Source organism: Papio anubis, chromosome 1 (assembly GCF_008728515.1).
Source record: "Papio anubis isolate 15944 chromosome 1, Panubis1.0, whole genome shotgun sequence".
Taxonomy (NCBI): Eukaryota; Metazoa; Chordata; class Mammalia; order Primates; family Cercopithecidae; genus Papio; species Papio anubis.
In genome coordinates this window covers 26,316,754-26,340,798 of record NC_044976.1, presented here as the reverse complement: position 1 = coordinate 26,340,798, position 24,045 = coordinate 26,316,754, and the positions used below count along the sequence as shown (strand labels likewise).

The 24,045-nt window shown below is 39.8% G+C and overlaps 2 protein-coding genes across 13 annotated transcripts in view; one reads left to right on the top strand and one right to left on the bottom strand.

The window, feature by feature from the left end:
- Positions 1–24,045, bottom strand: part of XKR8 (XK related 8) — an 87,875-nt gene that overhangs the window by 26,331 nt on the left and 37,499 nt on the right. The gene's annotated exons all lie outside the window — the stretch shown is intronic.
- EYA3 (EYA transcriptional coactivator and phosphatase 3) overlaps positions 1–24,045 on the top strand; it is a 117,308-nt gene that overhangs the window by 67,254 nt on the left and 26,009 nt on the right. For all 8 annotated transcript variants that reach the window (XM_009203045.4, XM_009203060.4, XM_003891432.4 and 5 more), the window contains 6 exons: positions 3,431–3,516; positions 7,546–7,729; positions 9,732–9,871; positions 16,492–16,575; positions 20,886–20,975; positions 23,564–23,622. In XM_009203045.4, coding sequence (XP_009201309.1) covers positions 3,431–3,516; positions 7,546–7,729; positions 9,732–9,871; positions 16,492–16,575; positions 20,886–20,975; positions 23,564–23,622 — 643 coding nt within the window. The remainder of the gene's footprint in view (positions 1–3,430; positions 3,517–7,545; positions 7,730–9,731; positions 9,872–16,491; positions 16,576–20,885; positions 20,976–23,563; positions 23,623–24,045) is intronic.

Here is a 24,045-nt window from a genome sequence, read left to right as displayed (position 1 = left end):
ACACGATCTATATTTTTTAAAAAGTGCCTGGCTTTTTAGTCATAGCTGTATATGGTGTAGGGCAGGCAGTGGTTGTGTACATTTTTAGGTGAGTTTGTCTTGGGTTCTGTGGTGGTTATAAGGGCCTAAAAAAATTACTTAATTATTGACTAACTTCCCTCACTAGAATTTAAACTCCTTGAGGGCCAGGACTTTGTCTTACTATTTTATCCTTAAGTGGCTGAAATGGGTTCTAGGCACATAGTTGACCCTGATATACTTAATGGGTTTGCTGAATGAATGAGTGGCACATGTTAGAAATAGTTTGGCTTAGTTGGAGAAAAAAAGGTGTTATTAAGCCCTGTGAACTTTCTGGGTCAGCAGACCAAGATCCTCTATAATAGAAACCAACTATTGCTCAGAGAAATTTTTGATTTTAGTAAAGTACTTGTTAAAAACTCAGAGTTCTATCAACGCTAATCAAGCCATTAAACTTTCTAGCAGGAATAAGAGTCCATGGCCAGTTGTTTTTAAGGTCTACCATTTTACCTCCAGTACAATTCATTAAGTGGTTTGAAAATTGTTGAATTTCTAAAACCACCTTGTCAATCAGAGTACATTTTTCCCCATTTATACAGAGATCAGATATGACTGAGTTGTACCTCCCACCATTATTAAGTTATGGAGAAGTGGCCGGGCATGGTGGCTCATGCCTGTAATCCCAGTACTTTGGGAGGCTGAGTCTGGTGGATCACCTGAGGTCAGCAGTTCAAGACCAGCCTGACCAACATGGTGAAACCTATCTCTACTAAAAAAAATACAAAATTAGCCGGGCTTGGTGGCACATGCCTGTAATCCCAGCTACTTGGGAAACTGAGGCAGGAGAATTCTTGAACCCGGGAGGCAGAGGTTGCAGTGAGCCGAGATTACACCATCGCACTCCAGCCTGGGCAACAAGAGTGATACTTGTCTAAAAAAAAAAAAAAAAGAAAAAAAAGAAGTTATGGAGAGGGTAGGACAGAATTAAAGATCAGTAGGTGAAAAAGAGGATTGTATGCCAGGACCAGGGCCAGAAGAAAACTGAACTAAAAATGGACTTGCTGGGGAAGATAAACTTAAAATATTAAATTGATTCTTTATTTTATTTCCCACCTTTAAATCACCTATGTTCAGTCTGTTTTATTGCAGGCCTGCCTAGGATATGTACCAATAACAGCATCTGGAAACTATTCAAAATTATTTTCCCACAAGAATGATTAAAACCATTTACAGAGACAGTTACCTTGTGTATTGTCATGTTTTGGCACTTCCTCTTAGAAAAAAAAAGGATGGGTTAAGCCACAGTAGGAAAGAAGGTGAATATTGGTTGAAAGAAAATACCATCTGTAAAGTTAAAAAACCTGTTTCATTTAGTTGTTATGGTTAAGAAAGTAAGCCCTTAAGAGTCCTTTAGTTCCCCTGAAGCAAAGAGTACTGTAGAAAATAAAGTTATTCTGGGTAATTAGGAAATTTGTTTTTGGTTTTGTTTTTTAAATTTTTTTAAATTTATTTTTTGAGATGGAATCTCACTCTGTCACCCAGGCTGGAGTGCAGTGGCGTGATCTCAGCTCACTGCAACCTCTGCCTCCTGAGTTCAAGTGATTCTCCTGCCTCAGCCTCCTGCATAGTTGGGATTACAGGCACGCACCATCACACCTGGCTAATTTTTGTATTTTTAGTAGAGATGGGGTTTCACCATGTTGGCCAGGCTGGTCTCAAACTCTCCTGACCTCAGGTGATCCGCCCACTTCAGCCTCCCAAAGTGCTGGGATTACAAGTGTGAGCCACCGCACACCTAGCTGTAGTTAGGAAATTTGAACCCTAGCTTTGCTGCTGACCCTGAGGAAGAAGCACTGGATGAAGAATTGGGAGAGATCCAAGTTGTCATTTTGGTTATCTTCCATTAGTTTTGCTGTTGTGGACAAGTTACTTTAACTCTTCTTTGTCCTAGGTTCTTCATCTTAAAGCTGAGGTTGCAGCAATAGCTATAACTGAACTTACTCTCTTCTAGATTGTCTTCTAAGCAGAGTACCCTTAGGGAAAGGGATGAAAATTCTCTCATTTTGACCAGAGAGCACTTAAGTTTCTGTTCCATTTGTTCTCCTGCCCTGTTCTCAATGGAAGTTTTCTTACTAATTTTCCCTCTGGGGGACTTTGTTGTTAATGGGACAGGTAGTCAGTTAGGTCTACCTGTAGGAACCATGTCTAAGTGTGTTTATGATAAGTGAGGACAAGGAGTTTGAGAACAGTACTGATAATGTCAGTTACATTGTTCACCTGAGAAAAGTCACTGTGGTTAATGCTGCTCATTGAGATTTTGATTAAAACCCTAGTAGAGTGAACCTATGATAGAAGCTTAAAACTTAACCCAAATTATTTGTCTTTTATTTTTATTGTTTTATATGAATGGGAATCAGCATTTTCTTTCTTTCTTTTTTTTAATTTTTTTTTTGAGACAGAGTCTTGCTGTGTCACCCAGGCTGGAGTGCAGTGGTGCGATTTTGGCTCATTGCAACCTCCACTTCCTGAGTTCAAGTGATTCTTGTGTCTCATCCTCCTGAGTAACTGGGATTACAGGCCCATGCCCACCATACACAGCTAATTTTTATATTTTTAGTAAAGATGGGGTTTCACCATGTTGGCAAGGCTGGTCTCGAACTCCTGGCCTCAAATGATCCGCCTACCTCGGCCTCCCAAAGTGCAGGGATTATAGGCATGAGCCACCGCATCTAGCCTCAAATTACTTGTCTTAAGACAGCCCAAGTAGCATGTAAGGTACATTTTTACCTGACCAGAGTAATATTTAATATTTTCTGAGTTTTTCCAGGCTCATTGCTAAAGTCTCTAAATGCCACATCATTGTGTTTATTGATCCACATTAGTAATCTATTATTTGAGTAGAGCTCAAGAAACAATTCTAAATGCTTTGGAATTTGGAGGACCAGCTCTGTTTCTCCAGTAATTATGTTGTATTAGGAAAGGCATAACTTGGGGCAAGTGACAGGAAACGATCACAGTGTAAGATTTACCAGAGCTCTACTGCTTCACAGTAGATCACATTGCAGGTGAGTCATTTTTCAGCCTCTGGAGAAGATGGACTGGAGGAACTGGATTTAGCTGTGATTTCATTGATATTATTAGTATGAGTTGTGAATTGTATATTTATCCTTTTAGGCCTTTAGTAAGAAGAATTGAAGACTCAAGTTGAAACAGAAAGATGTTTCAAGTGTTTTGTTTTTAACCAAGTATAAATGTAGCTACCCCATGCAAAAAAGCAAAATGAGTGTTTGCTTCCTTTGCCAGTGTTGTTTATCTCCTTATAAATCTGTTCACTTAAAACACATCTATTTTCAGTTTCTTCTAACCTTTTACGTAATATCTTTAATATCTTTTAACCCCATCAATCCTCTAGCTTCAAGCACAAATGCCAGCCTGATATCTACTTCTTCTACAATTGCCAATATTCCAGCAGCAGCAGTAGCCAGCATCTCAAACCAGGTATGATGCTACTTTTGTTCATCCTGTTTAATAGAGTTCATCTAGCTTACTCTTTCTTCTTTCCATGGTCAGTTTGCCTATCTAAGAGAAAACCAGGAAGAGTATGGGCTGTGGAGACTTTTTTCTGGATACCTTCAGAACTCAGAGCCAGGATGGTATCTTAGGCTACTGTCTAGTTTTTGTGGTTCCTCTGCTGAGTCTCTCTAGAATATGGTTATGTCTGTTCCTTGTAAGTGTTTGTCTTCACTTCCTACTCTGCCTCTACTAGAATGTAAGCTGCATAAAAGTAGGGATTTATTTTTCTATTTTGTTCATTTACATATTCCCAGAGTATAGAAAAATGCCTGCCGCTTACATCAAAGGCACTTGATAAATATATATGGAATGAACAACTCATTATTAATTTTTTGTGGTCTATTCTTGATCACCATTATATTAACTATGCTTAGGAGATCACTGGTAACACCTTCAGTGTTCTAGAGTTTTTTATTTTTGTTTTGATTTGCTGTTTTCTCTACAGCAATTATCATCACCAATGTCTCCTTGGATCTTTTCCTGGCTACAGTTAACATTACTATTCTGGTTCTTATTTTAGTATTATACTGTTTTTGCTTTTTTTTTTTTTTTTTTTTTTTGAGATGGAGTCTCACTCACTCTGTCGCCCAGGCTGGAGTACAATGGTGCGATCTTGGCTCACTGCAACCTCCACCTCTCAGGTTCACGTGATTCTCCTGCCTCAGCTTCCTAAGTAGCTGGGACTATAGTCATGTGCCATCATGCCCAGCTAATTTTTGTGGTTTTAGTAGAGATGAGGTTTCACATGTTGGCCAGGTTGGTTTCAAACTCCTGACTTAGAGAGATCTGCCCACCTCAGCCTCCCAAAGTGCTGGGATTACAGGTGTGAGCCACTGCGGCCAGCCCTGTTTTTTCTTTTAGTCCACAAATATTTATTGAGTTCCCACCTGTGTACCTGGTATTTTTCTAAGGACTGTCTCTTTCCCTCTCGTAGCTCTTCTTTTTGACCCTGTCTTTGAACGTGGTGGTCTCTATTTAGTTTTTCCACGTGTTAATTACTTCATTCACAGGAATGTTTAACCACGTAATGTCCATTTACTGTTGCCGAAGATTCTAATCCTCCCTCATGATATTTACAGGCTTCCAACTGATTGACATTTTTTTCTTTAATGTCTTGCTGTTTCCCTAAATTCAACGTATCTAAAATCAGACTTTTATTGCAGCCCTTTTTATGTCTCTTTGTCTTCCAGAAGTAAAACCACTTTTCCCTGACTTCTTAATTCTCGTCAGTGATACTATGTTTTTCTTAACAAACATAGGCCTAAAACCAGACAAGATATCTTCCATTATTTTTCTTACAACCTTACCCAGTCTGGTCATTTCTCAGAATCTTTGAGAAGAATTTCTTTTCCTTTTTGCTGTCATCTCCCATGTTTTGGTATTTTCCCCTTTAATCCTGAATTACCATGGTTAATTGCTCATTTTATTTCTAGTTTTTTTCCCCCTTGTGCCTGTTCATTCTCTAAAATACTCTCATTAATTTTTTCTAAATTCTACTTTTTATCATGTTACTGACCTGCTCAGAATCTTTTCATGTGTTTGTTTGTTTGTTTGTTTGTTTTGAGACAGAGTCTCGCTCTGTGGCCCAGGCCGGAGTACAGTTGCGCAATCTCTGCTCACCGCAGGCTCCGCCTCCTGGGTTCACCTTCTTTTCTCCTTCTTTCCGTGTTTTTATTTGTTGGTTTGAATTTGAGAGTCCCCATTCCCTATTCCCTAGCCCACAAGCTATATACTATTGCCTGAAGAATCCAAGTCTCATTACTTTACCAATCATTCATGCCTACAGAGGTCCTTTGTTTCAACCAGACTCAGCATCTGTGGTCTCTGAATAAAATCTCTTCAGAGCCTATTCATGTTCTTACTTCCTCTGCCTATTAATCTCAGAAAGCTTCTTCACCATCACACTCTACAGTGATAGTTGTCTGTTCTGTATTTCAATCATTTGAGATATATTTTATTGACATTTTGTTGTCTGTCTTCTCTCCTGCTAGATTTTTAACTCCCTTGAGTTCTGCTAGTGTGACTTACTCTTTTCTTTAATATTTCCTTCTTCTGCCCATGCACAAATACACACATACATAGAATTATATTTGGTTTATAAGTAGAGATACCCAGTGACTAATTAGAAATAATTTATCTGATCAGTTAGCTTTTTCTTACTTGCCACCAATATCAGTGTCAATGGATTAGGTGTGTATTTGAGCTGTCATACCCAGTTTTTTTATAGCTTTATTAGGGAGTAGTTGACATACAGCAAACTACACAGATTTAAATTGTACAGTTTAGAAAGTTTTGCCATATATGTGCCTATGAAACCAAAAGTTTTATCCCAATATTTTAAGAAAACTTTTTTTTTTTTTTTGAGACAGAGTCTTGCTCTGTTGCCCAATCTGGAATGCAGTGGCATGATCTCAGCTCACTGCAACCTCTTGTCTCCCAGGTTCAAGCGATTCTCGTGCCTCATCTTCCCTAGTAGCTGGGACTACAGGCACATGCCACCATGCCTGGCTTATTTTTGTATTTTTAGTAGAGGCTGGGTTTCGCCATGTTGGTCAGGCTGGTCTCAAACTCCTGACCTCATGTGATCTGCCTGCCTCAGCCTCCCAAAAGTACTGGAGTTACAGGCGTGAGCCACTGTGCCTGGCCTTTTTTTTTTTTTTTTTTTTGAAACAGTGTGTCACCTAGGCTGGAGTGCAGTGGCGCGATCTTGGCTCATTGCAACTTTTGGCCCCCTCGGCTCAAGTGATCCTCCCATCTCATCCTCCCAAATAGCTGAGACCACACGTGTGCATCACCATGCCTGGATTTTTTTTATTTTTTTAATGTTTTTGTATTTTTAGTAGAAAGAAGGTCTCAGTATTTTGGCCAGGCTGGTCTCGAACTCCTGAGCTCATGAGATCCTCCCATCTCAGCCTCCCAAATAGCTGAGACCACCGGTGTGCATCACCATGCCTGGATTTTTTTTTTTTTTTTTTTTTATGTTTTTGTATTTTTAGTAGAGAGAAGGGCTCACTATTTTGGCCAGGCTGGTCTCGAACTCCTGAGCTCATGAGATCCTCCCACCTCGTCCTCCCAAAGTGCTGGGATTATAGGCGTGAGCCACCGTGCCCAGCCAGGAAACTATTTTTAAAGAAAACCTGATTGTTTTAGGTAGATAATCAGATTGTTTTTTGTTCATTTTGTTTTGAGACAGGGTCTCACTCTGTCACCCAGGCTGGAGTGCAGTGGTGCAATCTCAGCTCACTGCAGTGTCCGCTTTCCAGGTTCAAGCGATTCTCGTGCCTTAGCCTCCCAAGTAGCTGGGATTTCAGGCATGTGCCACCACGCCTGACTAATTTTTGTGTTTTTAGTAGAGACAGGGTTTCACCATGTTGGCCAGGCTGGTCTTGAACCCCTGACCTCAAGTGATCCACTCACCTCGGCCTTCCAGAGTGCTAGGATTACAGGCATGAGCCACTGCACCCAGCTGATAATCAGGTTTTAAATTAAGACACTTTAATGTAGGAGATGTGCTTTTTTTGTTTGCTTAAGTTTAAGTTTTGTTTTGTTGTCCTTAGAAGTGCTATTATCTAGTGCAACAGTTTGTAAACCTTAGAGTAGAATCTTTCCCTCAAATTCTGTGCAGAAATGTGTACATAAAATTGGGGGAAGAGGCTGTTAGAGTAGAAAAAGGGACACTGTGTGTATGTTTATGAGAGTAAAGAGGACCCTTCCCTCTCAGCATTCTCCTCATTCCAAGCCTGCTCCTGGGACATCTCTTGACTCTTAGGTTTCCACAGAATGCATTTTGAAAATCATCAATTTAGATTGGAGACTGTTAGATAGGTAGATGAGAAGTCAAGTTAATGTTTTAGGAAAATAATTATGAATAAGAAAGAGGGAGAAGAAAACCTCTTGTGTTGAGATTAATGTATGCTCTAAGAGTCTTGTTTTCTTATTTCCTTTGGCCTGCAGGATTATCCCACCTATACTATCCTTGGTCAGAATCAGTACCAGGCCTGCTACCCCAGCTCCAGCTTTGGAGTCACGGGTCAGACTAACACTGATGCAGAGAGCACCACATTAGCAGCGACCACATACCAGTCGGAGAAGCCTAGTGTCATGGTACCTGCACCTGCAGCACAGAGACTTTCCTCTGGTAAGCACTGCAGCTCTGAAAAATTTGGCTTAAGGTCACTTCATTCAACAGGTGTTTTTAGGCAATGGTAAGGATGATTTTGTTCTGGCTTAAGTCTGTTGGCTTTCCCTCTCAGGCGAGGAGTATTGGAAGCAGACTATGAGTCGTTGGTAGGTTTAATGTATACCTGATGCTGAGAACAGAACAGAAAAGTATCAAGAACTAAAAGACTGTTTCTAACTCTTACTCTGCCCTCCCTGTAGCTTTAACCCACTTGTCACAGGGAGCTTCAGCATGTTGTAATATTTTGTAAAAGTTGGAGGACTCCAGTTTTAGTCTTGTGCAGGTTTTGAACTGCTGCTAAGGCCTCAGAGCCATAGTTCTTTCTATGTCCTGGATCCCTTTAAGATTCTGAGGAAAGCAGGTCCTTTTCCCTCAGAGAAATACATACAATTTAACCTACAATTTCAGGAGGTTCACAGCTCTGAAATGCATCAATGAATTACAATGTCCAACTTAAAAACCTTTGACATAAAAGCTTAGACACACATTTAATAAACATATATATACATACTTTATATTTAATGAAAATTTGGTAGTTGGCTTTCACATCATGTGGTTCAAGGAAAGCACTGTTTATCATTGGCACTGATGCATGTTTAGAAACAGTGCTATATAACAAGTGAACAGTTTTCTGTGCTGTTCACCCTACCAGTCTAATAAGTGGACATACAAATGGTCGCTACTTCAAACTTACATAAATTTGAAATAATTACCAGTGTTGATTAAAAACTAAGGTTTTAAAGTCATTTTTCTAAATATCTTTGTTATTTTAACAATTTTAACTTTTGAATAATGGAGAATTTCAAACATAGAGAAAAGTTGCAAGGCTAGTGTGGTGAACACTTACATCCATCATTCATCTTCAACATATCAACTTATAGACAATTTTGTTTCAGGTATACATCATCTAGTTCCCTCCCCAGATTCCAGGCATTGTTCTCTAAACAATAAGTATGGTACTCGTTAACATAACCACAATGGCATTATCCCATCTTTGAAAGTTCAATACTAATAATATCTTAATTTTTTATTATCAAGTACCAAAATGTATTTGTATTTCCAGCTTTCTCATAAATGTTACGAGTTTTGTTTCTCTTTTTGCTTAAAGTAGGATCCAAGCCATTCCACAATGTATACATATTTCAAAACAACATAAAGCATATACACTTTTTATCTCATTAGTAAATAGAAATAATAAATAAATAGAAAATTTGAGGGGGGGAAATTAGGATCCAAATAAGGTCCATAAATTGTGATTGGTGGTTATGGGTATTTTGTGTTTCATCTCTATTTTAACCTATAAATCCTCCCATCTCTTTTTCTCCCCCTTGTAGTTTGTTTGTTGAAGAAACTGGAGTGTTGATCCTATACCATTTCCCAGTCTGAATTTTGACAGTTATATCCTCATAAGGTGGTTTAACATGTCCTGCTGCCTTCTGTATTTTATTTTAAATTGGTGAATAAACAGTTGTTTTCAACTGTTAGCAATGTATGGAAACATTTTTGGTTGTTACACTAGGTGGGGGGGTGCTTCTGGCATCTAGTGGGTAGATGCTAAGGATACTGCTTAACCAAACATCCTATAATATACAAGACACCCCCCCCACAACAAATAATCATCTGATCCAAAATGTTAGTTGTGCCAAGTTGAGAAACTCTGATCTCGAAGTTTGACCGTGAAGATTCAGGTTCAGCTTTTTCTTGACAAAACAACTTCATTGATATTTTCTTCCATCATGGGGTAAGGATATAAAGTCTGGTTATAATTTTTCTGATGTTAGCCAGCGCTGATGCTCAGTGCCTAGATGTACACTTCCTAATTGCTTACATAAGGTTTAGCTTTCCAACCTTTATCCCTGCATTATGACTCACAAGGGCAGAGAGTCCGCTAACCCTCTTCCTACCCTGATTCTTATAGCCTATGACTCCTGACAGCATATGTCTCACTTTTTCTTTCCAGGAGACCCTTCTACAAGCCCATCTTTGTCCCAGACTACACCAAATAAAGATGCTGATGATCAGTCCAGGAAAAACATGACTAGCAAGAACCGGGGCAAGAGGAAAGCTGATGCCACTTCTTCCCAAGACAGTGAATTAGAAGTATGAGAAGAAACCCATTTGAGTTACCTACTTTGTTTTTTCTCACTTCTTAAGTTTATCAAAAATGCTTTTGAAGCTCACAGAGATAATGTAGACTATGTTATGTGCCCTTTAATTCCTGAGCAAAATAAACTGAATTGGCCATGTAAAAAGAAAAATGCAAAAAGAACAAATTATTCTGTATATTCCAGAAGAGAACAGAAATAATTCATCATATTCAGAAAGCAGAGGGAATTACAAGTCATGTCATACTGTTCTCTATCTAATATTGTAAAAGGGTCAGGTGCGGTGGCTCACACCTGTAATCCCAGCACTTTGGGAGGCCGAGGCAGGAGGATCGCTTGATATCAGCCTAGGCAACATAGTGAGACCCCCCATCTCTAAAAATATATATTAACAAAAATTAGCTGCACACCCGTAGTCCCACCTGCTTGGGAGGCTGAGATGGGAGGATCACTTGAGCCTGGCAGGTTGAAGCTGCAGTGAGCTATGATCGGGCCACTGCACTCCAACCAGGGCAACAGAATGAGACTCTGTCTCAGAAAGAAAAGAGAAAAGAAAAGAAATTTAAAAGGAAAGGACTAGAGTGCTTTTAGCCAAGTTTCTGTAAGACACACACAGATCTGGTAACTTATTAATGAGACTAGCACTGATTTATTCTGTAGTGTAAGTGCTATATGAGTTTATTATGGACATACATTTGACTTCATCATTAAAGACATAAAGGTCATGCAGAGTGCTAAAAATAGTGAAGTTTTGTATTTTTGTTTTCTGTTTTCAGTTTTTCTATAGTGCTATTATTTAATGAGGGGAAAATATATATTTAACTATGAATCCATTGATAAATGCTCTTAAGACATAGGTGAACTGAGGCTGTATTTGAAGCCTCTCTTTCTCTTTTTTTCAGAGGTTTGGAGTGAAGAAGAAAGTAAATTTCTGATATATTTCTTAGGAAAAACTGAGAACTCATTTTTTAATTGTCTAAAATATACATAAAATTTACCATTTTAGCTGTTTTTAAGTATACAATTTAGTGTCATTATACATTCACAATATTGTATAACCATCACCACTGTGTATTTCTAGAACTTTTTCATGATTCCAAATGAAAACTCTGTACCCGTTAAGCAATACCTCCCCATTCTCCCCTTCTTCTAACCTCTGGTAACCTCTATTCTACTTTCTGTCTGTGACTGCCTATTCTAGATATCTCATATGAGTGGAATCATAGAAAATGTATCCTTTTGTGTCAGACTTATTTCATTTACCATAATGGCTTTGTTTGTTTGTTTGTTTGTTTGTTTGTTTTTGGGATGGAGTCTTGCTCTGTCGCCCAGGCTGGAGTGCAGTGGCACGATCTCGGCTTACTGCAACCTCTGCCTCCCAGGTTCAAGTGATTCTCCTGCCTCAGCCTCCAGAGTAGCTGGGATTATAGGTGCACACCACCACGCCTGGCTAATTTTTGTGTTTTTAGTAGAGACAGGGTTTCACCATGTTGGTCAGTCTGGTCTCAAACTGCTGACCTCATGATCCGCCCGCGTTGGCCTCCCAAAGTCCTGGGATTACAGGTGTGAGCCACCACGCCCTGCCTACCATAATGTTTTTAAGGTTCATCCATGTTGTAGCACGTATCAGAATTTCATTCCTTTTTATGTCTGAATATTTTATTATATGTGTATACAACATTTTGTTTATCCATTCATCTGTTGATGGACACTTGGGGTTTTTCACCTTTGTGCTATTGTAATGCTTCTTTGACCATTGGTGTACAATTGTCTATCTGAGTGCATTTTATCAGTTCTTTTTGGTGTATATGTAGGAGTGGAATTGCTGAATGCTGTTGTAATTCTGTGCTCCACTTTTTGAGAAACCACCAAACTATTTTCCATTGTGGCTGCACGGTTCTATACTCTCACCAGTGATACATAAAGGTTCTAGTTTGTTCACATCCTCAGCAACATTCATTATTTCCCATTTTTTTGATAATAGCTATTCTAATGGATGTGAAGTGGTATCTTATTGTGGCTTTAATTTGCATTTCTCTAGTGCAGTGGCACGATCTTGGCTCACTGCAACCTCTGCCTCCCAGGTTCAAGCGATTCTTGTGCCTCAGCCTCCCAAGTAGCTGGGATTACAGGCGCATGCCACCACGCCTGGTTAATTTTTGTATTTTTAGTAGAGATGGGGTTTCACCATGTTGGCCAGGCTGGTCTTGAACTCCTGACCTCAGGATATAGGTATCTCATATAAGTGGAATCACAGAAAATATATCCTTTTCTCCCAAAGTGCTGGGATTACAGGCATGAGCCACTGCGCCCTGCCCTTTGCCCAGTTTTAAACTGGGTTGTTTGGTTTTTCACTGTTGAGTTGTAGGAGTTCTTTATATATTCTATATTAATATTCTAGAATATTCTAGATTATTAATCCCTTATATTAATCAGATATATAATCTTCAAATATTTTCTCCCATTCTGTAGGTCATCTTTTCACTCTCAGTACTGTCCTTTGAAGCACAAAAATTTTTAATGTTTAGGAAGTCTGATTTCTATTATTGCTGTGCTTTTGGTCTAATACTTCTTTTTTGTTTTGTTTTTCTTAGTGTAATACTTAATACAAGGTTATGGAGATTTATGTATTTTTTCTGAGATTTTCGTCGTTTAGCTCTTAAATTTAAGTTCTCCATTTTGAGTTAATTTTGTATATGGTGTAAGATAATGGTCTAACTTTATTATTTTGCATGTGGATATCCAGTTTTCCCAGCACTGTTTGCTGAAACGACGTTCCTTATTGAATGGTTTTGGCATCCTATTAAAAATTAACTTATGATGTTGGCTGTGGGTTAAATACTAAAAGAAAGTAAAAAAACTAAACTAAAAAAAGAAAAAGAAAAATTGATCATATTTTTCAGGCTTCATTTCTAGACTCTCAGTTTATTCCATTCGTCTCTATGTCTGTCCTTACGCTAGTACCACACTGTTTTGGTTACTGTAAGTTTTGAAATCAGAAAGTGTGAATCCTTCAACTTTGTTCTATTTCAAAACAGTTTTGGCTATTTGGGGTTAGATTTCGTAAGAATTTTAGAATGCAATTTTCTATATTTTTAAAAACTACTATTGGGATTTTGGTAGGGATTGCATTGAATTTGTAGATTGGTTTGGGTAGTAGTGTCATCTTTACAATATTAAGTCTTCTAATCCGTGAACATGAATGTCTTTCCATTTATTTAGCTATGTCTTCTTTAATTTTCCTCAGCAATCTTTTATAGTTTTCAGTGTATGTGTCTTTTGCCTCCTTGGCTAAATTTATTCCTAAGTATTTTATTTTTGATGCTATCACAAATGGAATTGGTTTTTAAATTTACTTTTCAAATTATTCATTGCAAGTATATGGAAATACAGCTGATTAGCCAGGCGCAGTGGCGCAATCTGTAATCCCAGCACTTTGGGAGGCTGAGATGGGTGGATCACAAGGTCAGGAGTTCAAGACTGGCCTGACCAACATGGTGAAACCCTGTCTCTAGTAAAAACACAAAAATTAGTTGGGCATGGTGGCAGGCGCCTGTAACCCCAGCTACTCGGGAGGCTGAGGCAAGAGAATTGCTTCAACCTGGGAGGCAGAGGTTGCAGTGAGCCGAGATTGTGCCACTGCACTCCCGCCTGGGCAACAGAGCAAGACTCTTGTCTTGTGGGGGGGGGGGGGTGGAATAAAGAAATACAGCTGATTTCTGCATTTATTTATTAGCTTTAACAATTTTCTCTGGGTTATTTAAGGTTTTCTACATATAAGATTATGTCAGCCAGCCAGGCGCGGTGGCTCACGCCTGTAATCCCAGCACTTTGTGGGCAGATCACCTGAGGTCAGGAATTTGAGACCAGCCTGGTCAACATGGCAAAACCCTGTCCCTACTGAAAGTACAAAAATAAAAAAAAAATTAGCCCGGCCTGGTGGTGCACACCTATAATCCCAGCTACTTGGGAGGCTGAGGCAGGAGAATCGCTTTAACCTAGGAGGTGGAGGTTGCAGTGAGCCCAGATTGCACCACTACACTTCAGCCTGGGTGACAGAGCGACACTCTTTCTCAGAAAAAGAAAAAAAGATTATGTCATCAGCAAAGAGAGATAATTTTGCTTCTTCCTTTCCAAATTGGATGTCTTTTTCCCCTTTCTTGCCAAATCTCTGTGGCGAGAACTTCCAGTACTATGTTGAATAGAAGAATAGAAGTGGTAAAACCAGACATCCTTGTCTTATTCTTGATCTCAGGAGTAAAACTTTCAGTCTTTCACCACTAGGTATGATACTATATATGGACCTTTTTTTTTTTGGAGACGGAGTCACGCTCTATTGCCCAGTCTGGAGTGCAGTGGCGTGATCTCAGCTCACTGCAACCTCTGCCTCCCAGGTTCTAGCAATTCTCCTGCCTCGACCTCCCGAGTAGCTGGGATTACAGGCACGTGCCACCACACACGGTTAATTTTTTGTATTTTTAGTAGAGAGAGGGTTTCACCATATTAGCCAGGATGGTCTTGATCTCCTCACCTTATGATCCGCCCACTTCGGTCTCTCAAAATGCTGGGATTACAGGAGTGAGCCAGCGTGCCCAGCCGGTTATGGATTTTTTATGTAGGGCCTTTATCATATTGATAACATTCACTTCTATCCCTAGTTGATTGAAAAAATACTCAAGCTAGGAATAGAAAGGGTGTTGAATGTTGTTAAATGCATTTTCTCCGTCAGTTGAGATTATCATGTAGCTTTTTTCCCCTCTGTTCTATTAATGTGATGCATTACTTTGTGTAATTTTTTTTCCAATAAGCCTTTTGCACTTCTAATTAATTTTTTATGTTGAGTGAACTATCCTTACATCCTTATGTTCTGGGAACTAATATCACTTGGTTATGATGTTTAATTCTTTTTTCTTTTTTTGAGACAGAACCTCACTCTGTTGCCCACGCTGGAGTGCAGTGGCACAATCTCGGCTCACTACAACCTCTGCCTCCTGGGTTCAAGTGATTCTCCTACCTCAGCCTCCCTGCCTCAGCCTCCCAAGTAGCTGAGACTACACATGTGTACCACCACACCTGGCTAATTTTTTTATTTTAAGCAGAGACAAGGTTTCACCATGTTGGCTGGTCTCAAACTCCTGACCTCAGGTGATCCGCCTGCCTCAGCCTCACAAAGTGCTGGAATTATAGGCATGAGCCACCATGCCCGGCCATGATGTTTAATTCTTTTAATATGCTGCTGAATTTGGTTTACCTCTATTTTGTTTAGTTTTGTAGTTGTGTGGTTTTTGGGGGTTTTTTTTGGTTTTTGGGTTTTTTTTTTTTTTTGAGACAGAGTCTCACTTTGTTGCCCAGACTGGAATGCATTGGTGTGATCCCTGCACACTGTATCCTTGACTTCCCATGCCCAAGTGATCCTCACGCCTCAGCCTCCCAAGTAGCTGGGACTACTGGCATGCACCACCAGAACTGGGTAATTTTTGTGTTTTTTGTAGAGATGGTGTTTTGCCATGTTGCCCAGGCTGGTCTCAAACTCCTGGGCTCAAGTGATCTGCCTGCTTCAGCCTCTCACAGTGCTAAGGTTACAGGTGTGAGCCACTGTGCCTGGCCTGTTGAGTATTTTTATATTGATTTTCACAAGAGATGTTGGTCTATAGTTTTCTTACAGTGCTTTAGTGTGACTTTGGTATCAGGATAATGCCAGTCTCATTGCATTAGTCAGGAAGTATTCCCTCCTCTTCCATTTTTTGTAAGAGTTTAAGGAGGATTCGTGTTAATTCTTTAAATGTTTAGAAGAACTCACCATTAAAACCATCTTGTCCTGGACTTTTCTTTGTTGGGATGTTTTTAATTATGCATTCAATCTTCTTACTAGTTACAGCTCTTACCAGATTTTGTATTCCTTCTTGAGACAGTTTTGGTACTTCATGCTATGTATTTCTAGGAATTTGACCATTTCACCTGAGTTTCCCAATCTTTTGGTATACAATTGTTCATAGTATTCTCTTGTAATCCTTATTTCTGTGAAACTGGTAGTGATGTCCCCACTTTCATTTCTGATTTTAGTCATTTGAATCTTCTCTTTTTTTTTCCCCTTAGTCAATTTAGCTAAAGGTGGTGAATTTTACATTTTCAAAGAACCAACTTTTTGATTCATTGATTTTTCTCTGTTGTTTTTATAGTCTCTCTTTTATTTATCTCTGCTCTAACCATTGTTATTTCCTTCCTACTGCTAGCTTTATGTTTATTTTGCTCTTTTTCTAGTTCCTTAAGATATGCAGTTAGGCCATAGATTTGAGATCATTTGTCTTTTTTAATGTATATATAAAATACATATATGTATAATATATTTGTATATATAAAATAAGCTATAATTTTTCCTCATAGTACTGCTTTCACTGTATTCCATGAATTTAATATTTTATTTCTGTTTTCATTCACCTCAAGGTATATTCTAATTTCACTTATGATTTCTTCTTTGACCCATTGGTTGTTTAGGATTGTATTGTTTAATTCCTACATATTTGTGAATTTCCCAGTTTTCTTTCTGTTACTGATTTCTAGTTTCATTCTGTTGTAATTGGAAAATATACTCTTTTTCATATTTTCTTTCCTCAGCGGGTATTTCTGTGGGACTTGGATGAAACCATCATCATCTTCCACTCACTTCTTACTGGATCCTATGCCCAGAAATATGGAAAGGTAATTTGAGTCTTCTTTGTTGTAACTGTCCCTCTTCTGACTATATAGTCAGTCCCTCTTCTGACACATAACTGAAATTATTTCTCTGCTACCCCTGTTGGCTGGCTTTTTACTTTCCATGTAAAACTTCAACAAATGGCTTGCAAATAGCTTGTATTAGGCAGGCTACATGGTTAGGCAGAATTGATGGTAAAGCTAGAAACTACTAGAACCAGTGCTGAAAGCTGAAGTTGTAGGAGAATGGCATTTTGTAAAGATTAAAGTATAGAAATGAGGCTCAAAACAGAGCAGAGTCTCAAGATTACATTAATAAATTCCAGAGACTGATGTCTTATTCCTTAACACACTTTTAACAGCCCAAATTGAGCATTTTATTTAGCTAAATATATGCCAGATATATATAAGTAAAATATATAGATAAAATATCTTTCTAAAATAGATTACATCCCTTTTTAAACTAAATACACCAAACAAAACCTGTTATATCTTCAGTGTACATATGAGTTTTAACAGAAGGATGGGCTGTTTTGAGACTATTAGGCTGTGTATTTCTATACTAAATACCTCCAAGCTTATGTTTTTCAGTTTCTATGAATAAACTTTATACAAATATCTGCCCCCCAGCCAGGTGCAGTGGCATGCATCTGTAGTCTCAACTACTGAGGAGGCTGAGGTGAGAAGACTCCTTGAGCCTAGGAGTTCGAATCCAGCTTGGGCAACTTAATAAGACCCCATCTCTAAAAATAAAAATATCTGCCTCCTTTGCCTGTCCTATTACTTCCAGTTATTTCATATTGTTACTAATGTTTTTGTTAGGAGGTGTGTTTTTTTGTTTGTTTTGTTTTTGTTTTTTGTTTTTGAGACGGAGTCTTGCTCTTGTCACCCAGGCTGGAGTACAGTGGCATGATCTCTGCTCACTGCAACCTCTGCCTCTTGGGTTCAAATAATTCTCTTCCCTCAGCATCCCAAGTAGCTTGGGTTACAGGCACCTGCTGCCATGCCTGGCCAATTTTTGGGGTTTTTTTTGTTTGCTTTGTTTTGTTTTGTTTTTTGAGACGCAGTCTCGCTCTGTCGCCTGGGCTGGAGTGCAATGGCGCGATCTCGGCTTACTGCAAGCTCCGCGTCCTGGGTTCACACCATTCTCCTGCCTCAGCCTCCCGAGTAGCTGGGACTACAGGTACCCACCACCATGCCCAGCTAATTTTTTTTTTTTTTTTTTTTGTATTTTTAGTAGAGATGGGGTTTCACTGTGTTAGCCAGGATGGTCTCAATCTCCTGACCTCATGATCCGCCCACTTCGGTCTCTCAAAATGCTGGGATTACAGCCGTGAGCCACCACACCCAGCCTTAATTTTTGTACTTTTAGTAGAGATGGGGTTTTACCATGTTGGCAAGGCTGGACTCAAACTCCAGCCTCAAGTGATCTGCCTGCCTCGGTCTTCCAAAGTGCCAGGATTACAGGTGTGAACCACTGTGCCCGGCCAGGAGGGTTTTTTTTTTCTTTTTTTTCTCCTGAGATGGTATCTCACTCTGCCATGCAGACCTGGAGTACAGTGGCACAAACACAGCTCACTGCAGCTTCGATCTCCTGGGCTAAAGCAATCCTTCTGTCTCAGTCCCCCAGGTATCTGGGACTACAGGCACATGCCACCATACCTGGCTAATTTTGTTTTATTTTTGTAGAGATGGGATCTCGCTATGTTGCCCAGTCTCATCTTGAAATCTGAGGCTCAAGTGATTCTCCTGCCTCGGCCTCCCAAAGTGCTGTGATTATAGGCATGAGCTTCTATACCCAGCCTCTGTTCGTATTTTCTGCAGGCTTTTAGTGTCTAGTCTGGCATGCTGACATAAGCTGATAAGCTATATAACTAAACTGATTATAAAAATATACAGGCCAGGCGCAGTGGCTCACACCTATAATCCCAGCACTTTGGGAGGCCGAGGCAGTTGGATCACGAGGTCAGGAGATCGATACTGTCCTGGCTAACACGGTGAAACCCTGTCTCTACTAAAAATATAAAAAATTAGCCAGGTATGGTGGCGGGTGCCTGTAGTCCCAGGTGCTAGGGAGGCTGAGGCAGGAGAATGGCATGAACCCGGGAGGCAGAGGTTGCAGTGAGCTGAGATCGTGCTGCTGCACTTCAGCCTGGGCGACAGAGTGAGACTCCATCTCAAAAAAAAAAAAATATATATATATATATGTGTGTGTGTGTGTGTGTGTGTATATATATATATATATATAGAGAGAGAGAGAGAGAGAGACCAGGCATGGTGGCTCTTGTCTGTAATCCCAAATGTGCATAAAAATTTTATATATTGGTCAGGCATGGTAGCTCATGCCTGTAATCCCGGCACTTTGGGAGGCCAAGGTGGGTGGATCACCTGAAGCCAGGAGTTTGAGACCAGCCTGGCCAACAGGGTGAAACCTCGTCTCTACTGAAAATACAAAAATTAGCTGGGCATGGTGGCACGTGCCTGTAATCCCAGCTACTAGGGAGGCTGAGGCAGGAGGATCACTTGAACTCGGGAGGCGGAGGTTGCAGTGAGCTGAGATTGCACCACAGCACTCCAGCCTGGGTGACAGAGCGAGACTTCTTTTTTTTTTTTGATATGGAGTCTCGCTCTGTCACCCAGGCTGGAGTGCCATGGTGCGATCTCGGCTCACTGCAAGCTCCACCTCCCAGGTTCACATCGTTTTCCTGCCTCAGCCCCCCGAGTGGCTGGGACTACAGGTGCTCACCACCACACCCAGCTAATTTTTAGAATTTTTAGTAGAGATGAGGTTTCACCATGTTCACCAGGATGGTCTTGATCTCCTGGCCTCGTGATCCACCTGCCTTGGCCTCCCAAAGTGCTGGGATTACAGGTGTGAGCCACTGTGCCCGGCCAAAAAAAATTTTATGTATTTACATATACACATAATATCATTACATGAAAAACTTTTTTTTTTACATTATAAACAAACACTAAGCTTCATGGTGAAATTTTTGGCTTTGACATTTAAGTTCACCTTTGAGGTGAAGAAGATATAATGGGAAGAGCACAGGACTGGGAGTCAGAAGACCAGAATGTGAAAATACAATATATATATCTTGTATTATATGTATCATTATATAAAATATATATTAAAATAATATATTAATGTAATAAGTATATTCATATATGTGAATGTATTTACTTATATAGTGATATAATTTATATAAATTATGTATCACTGTATATATAATGTATATATCTTATATAAATATATACAGTGATATATATGTGTATAAGTACACGTGCACACACACAAACATTTTGAGACAGAGTCTCACTGTGTCACCCAGGCTGGAGTGCAGTGGTGCAATCTCAGCTTACTGCATCCTCCGCTTCCTGGGTTCAAATGATTCTCCCACCTCAGCTTTCCAAGTACCTTGGACTACAGGTGTGCACCACCATGCCCAGCTGTTTCTGTTTTAACTTTTATAGAGACATGGTTTCACCATGTTGCTGGGGCTAGTCTCAAACTCCTGGGCTTGAGCAGTCCTCCTGCCTTGGACTCCAAAAGTGCTAGGATTATAGGCGTGAGCCACTGTACCCAGCCAAATTTTATTTTTTGTGGAGACGGGGGTCTTGCTTTGTTGCCCCAGCTAGTCTAGAACTCCTAGCCTTAAACAGTCTTCCCACCTCAACCTCCCAAAGTGTTGAGATCACAGGTGTGAGCTAGCTGCCTTGCATAGCCAGCATTGTGTCTTTTTAAAAACATATTTTCTGGCTGGGTACAGTGGCTCACGCCTGTAATCCCAGCACTTTGGGAGGCCCAGGCGGGCGGATCACAAGGTCAAGAGATCGAGACCATCCTGGCTAACATGGTGAAACCCATCTCTACTAAAAATACCAAAAACTAGCCGGGCATGGTGGCGGGCACCTATAGTCCCAGCTACTCAGGAGGCTGAAGCAGGTGAATGGCGTGAACCCAGGAGGCAGAGCTTGCGGTGAGCCCAGATCATGCCACTGCACTCCAGCCTGGGCGACAGAGAGAGACTCCATCTCAAAAAAAAAAAAAAAAAACGTATTTTCTGTCCTCATTTATCTCTATGAAACTACTAATTTCTAGAAACTAAGGTCCTGAAATTTGTAAGTGTCCATACCTTCTCTATTTTACAATTGTAGATTCTCATAACTGTGAATGAAATTGCATCAATGATAGTTTGAAGCACAGTTGGGAACTCATGTGTTTTGGCCTTGACCTAAAATAATTTTGAAATTTGAAGATTAGAATGAGGACTGTGACTACCAAGTCAAGCTGATTTTTTCTTATTGTCTTCTAGGACCCAACAGTAGTGATTGGTTCAGGTTTAACAATGGAAGAAATGATTTTTGAAGTGGCTGATACTCATCTATTTTTCAATGACTTAGAGGTAAGTATTTTAAATTGTTTCTGTGCTTCAGTGAGACATTTTATTCAATAACTATTTAGAACTTTTACTTATTATATTTAGAAAATATGTGGTTAGATAGGGTGGATATGGAGAGGCCAGCTGGCCACTAAGGCATACATACATAGTATTAGAGAAATAGTACTTGTGGTTGAGTCACCACGGTTTTGATTCTGACCTTCAATTTTATTAGCTCAAAAATTTGATTTTTGTTAGTTTATTTGAAGGTGATCTAGTACTAGGAGAAAGGCCAACGCATCAGGCAAAACACTGACATATAAACCAATATTCTAACTTAATAATCTATATTAAATAATATATATAAAGTGAGTTTGATTATTTGTACTCTCAATTATATTTTGACTTTTCTTCCATTTTACATTCTTAAAGGATAGCCTCCTGATTTGTCTCTAACCCATCATATTTTATACATGTTTGTTGTTCATATATAGGTTAACCTTGATATTCAGAATAATTTTATAGTTACGTGCCGGAAAAACCAGGAAACACTAAGAGCTTCATGGTGAAATTTTTTGGCTTTGACATTTGAGTTCACCTTTGAGGTGAACATGGTGTAGTGGAAGGAGCACAGGACAGGGAGTCAGAAGACCAGAATGTGAATCTCACATAGGGAAAGTTATGTTCTCATTCTGGGCCTCAGTTAAGCAATCATCCTACACAGGAAACTACCAACAGTGATTACCATCTATGGAGAGGGATGAGTTGCTAGGACACAAAGGTGGGAGGGAGCACATGTTTCACTTCATGTCCTTTGAATTTTGAGCTGTGTACTACATATTTACCTAGTTTTAAAAAGAGTGAAAATTTTCAAGTAAAATAATATAGGATTTTATAGGCTGGGCATTGTGGCTCACGCCTGTAATCCCAACACTTTGGGAGGCCGAGGCAGACAGATGACTTGAGGTCAGGAGTTCAAGACAAGCCTGGGCACCATGCTGAAACCCCGTCTCTACCAAAAATACAAAAATTAGCCGGGCATGGTGGCGCACACCTGTAATCCCAGCTACTTAAGAGGCTGAGGCAGGAGAATTGCTTGAACCTAGGAGGCGAAGGTTGCAGTGAGCAAAGATTGCACTACCGCACTCCAGCCTGGGCAGCAGAGAGAGACTTTGTCTTTTTAAAAATAAAAAAGAGAAAGAAAAAGAAAAGTAATCATTTTTTAAATCTTTTTTTTAAATTTATGTTTTATTTTATTTTGTTTTATTTTTTAGTAATAGAGATGGGGTTTCACTGTATTGCCCAGGCTGGTCTCAAGCTCCTAAGCTCAAGTGATCCTCCCACCTTGGCCTCCCAAAGTACTGGGATTACTGGCATGAGCCACTGCACCCAGCCAACAAAAGTAATCCCATCTCTTTTAAAATAAATGTCTGTTCTACTCAACAGACAATTCTTCAATAAATCAGTAGTGCCCCAAGTTCCAGTACTTTTGTCTAAACTCCATAATGCTTAAATCTTCCCTCAACTTCATATGTTGATAAATTAGGACATCATAGTTTTTATTCAGCAAACATTTATTGAAAACCTACTACATGCCAATAATTATTGCCAATTGTATTTGTAATGATTTTCTAGACATAGTCCTCACTCAGGGACTGAAAGTTCTGTGAAGAATTTGACCTGAATGTGTTCCTGCCCCCCAGGTCAGTGCTTCTCAACTTTAGGGGGCATAAGAATCACCTGGGGAGCTTCTTAAAAGTGGAGATTCTAGGACTTCACTCTCAGAAATTCTGATTCAAGTAGGTCTGGGATGGACCCAAGAATATGCATTTTTAAAAAACTTCCCCAGAGGATTCTGATGCAGGTACCCTAGGTGGTATCAGAGGAGTACATCCATCAATTAGGCAGTGGGCGGCATTTTATGTTAGTAGTAGAATGGGCTTGGTGGAAAGAACCTTGGATTAGAAGCAGGGGGAAAAAAAGAAGCAGAACACCTAGGTTATTTCTAGTCTCTTTCTACCACTCACTAATTGTATGACTTTGAGAAAATAATTTCACCTCACTTTTAAAACATGAGGAGATTGACTTAGATGACCTCTTCTAACTCCTGACTTTGAAGTTAGAAATTTCAGTCATTCTCGGTTTTGATACCACACTCTACCAGCATCTGTTTTGTCTATAAAAATTTACTGGGCACAACCTACATAAGGATACTGGACTAGATCAGAGAGATGCAAAGGAGATGTGAGATGTGGCTCCTGCCCCAAGAGACCTGCACTGTAATAGGACTTACAGTCTAGTGTAGCACATAAGAACATTTGAAGTGTAAGGGAGCTTGTGCTTATTCCCATGAGCTGTTGGAGAAATGAAATATTGAAATAGGAGTAGAAATAAGGGATGGGATAGTTACAGAATTCATGAAGACTGTGGGATGTGAATCAGTTCTTAAAGGAATTGGACAGCAAGGGGTATGAGAGTGATCACTCACACATAAGCGATTCCATAAGGCATTTCATTATCCTGACACTGTATGTAGTCTTTTTATAGTATGTCATGATGGTAATACCACTCCTACTCCCTGGACTGAAGTAGTGTGTTTTGTCTTTTAACAGGAGTGTGACCAGGTACATGTGGAAGATGTGGCTTCTGATGACAATGGCCAAGACTTGAGGTGATAAACATAATGATTCTTGGACACCAGTACACTTGTTATGTGCAAGATCTGTCTAGGTTTGGAGGAAAACAAAGATAAATAGAATATATCTCTGAAAGAGCTCACAACCTGTTAGGAGACAGAAACAAACACAATTAACCATGATGTACAGTGTGAGAAGGTGACAATAGAAAATGCTGTGGAGCACGAGAAGAAAGAATTCTGGTGGGGATAGGGAGTGGGTGGTGCCAACATTGGAGAGGCCTGCTCAGTGGAGTAGCATTAGAGCAGAACCTTAAAGAATGGGTAGCAAGCCAGGCACGGTGGCTCACACAGCAATTGCAGCATCTTGGAAGTGGGAGGATCACTTGAGTCCCAGAGTTCAAGACCAGCCTGGATAGCATAGGGCGACCTCATCTCTGTAAGGCAGTCTTCCACATT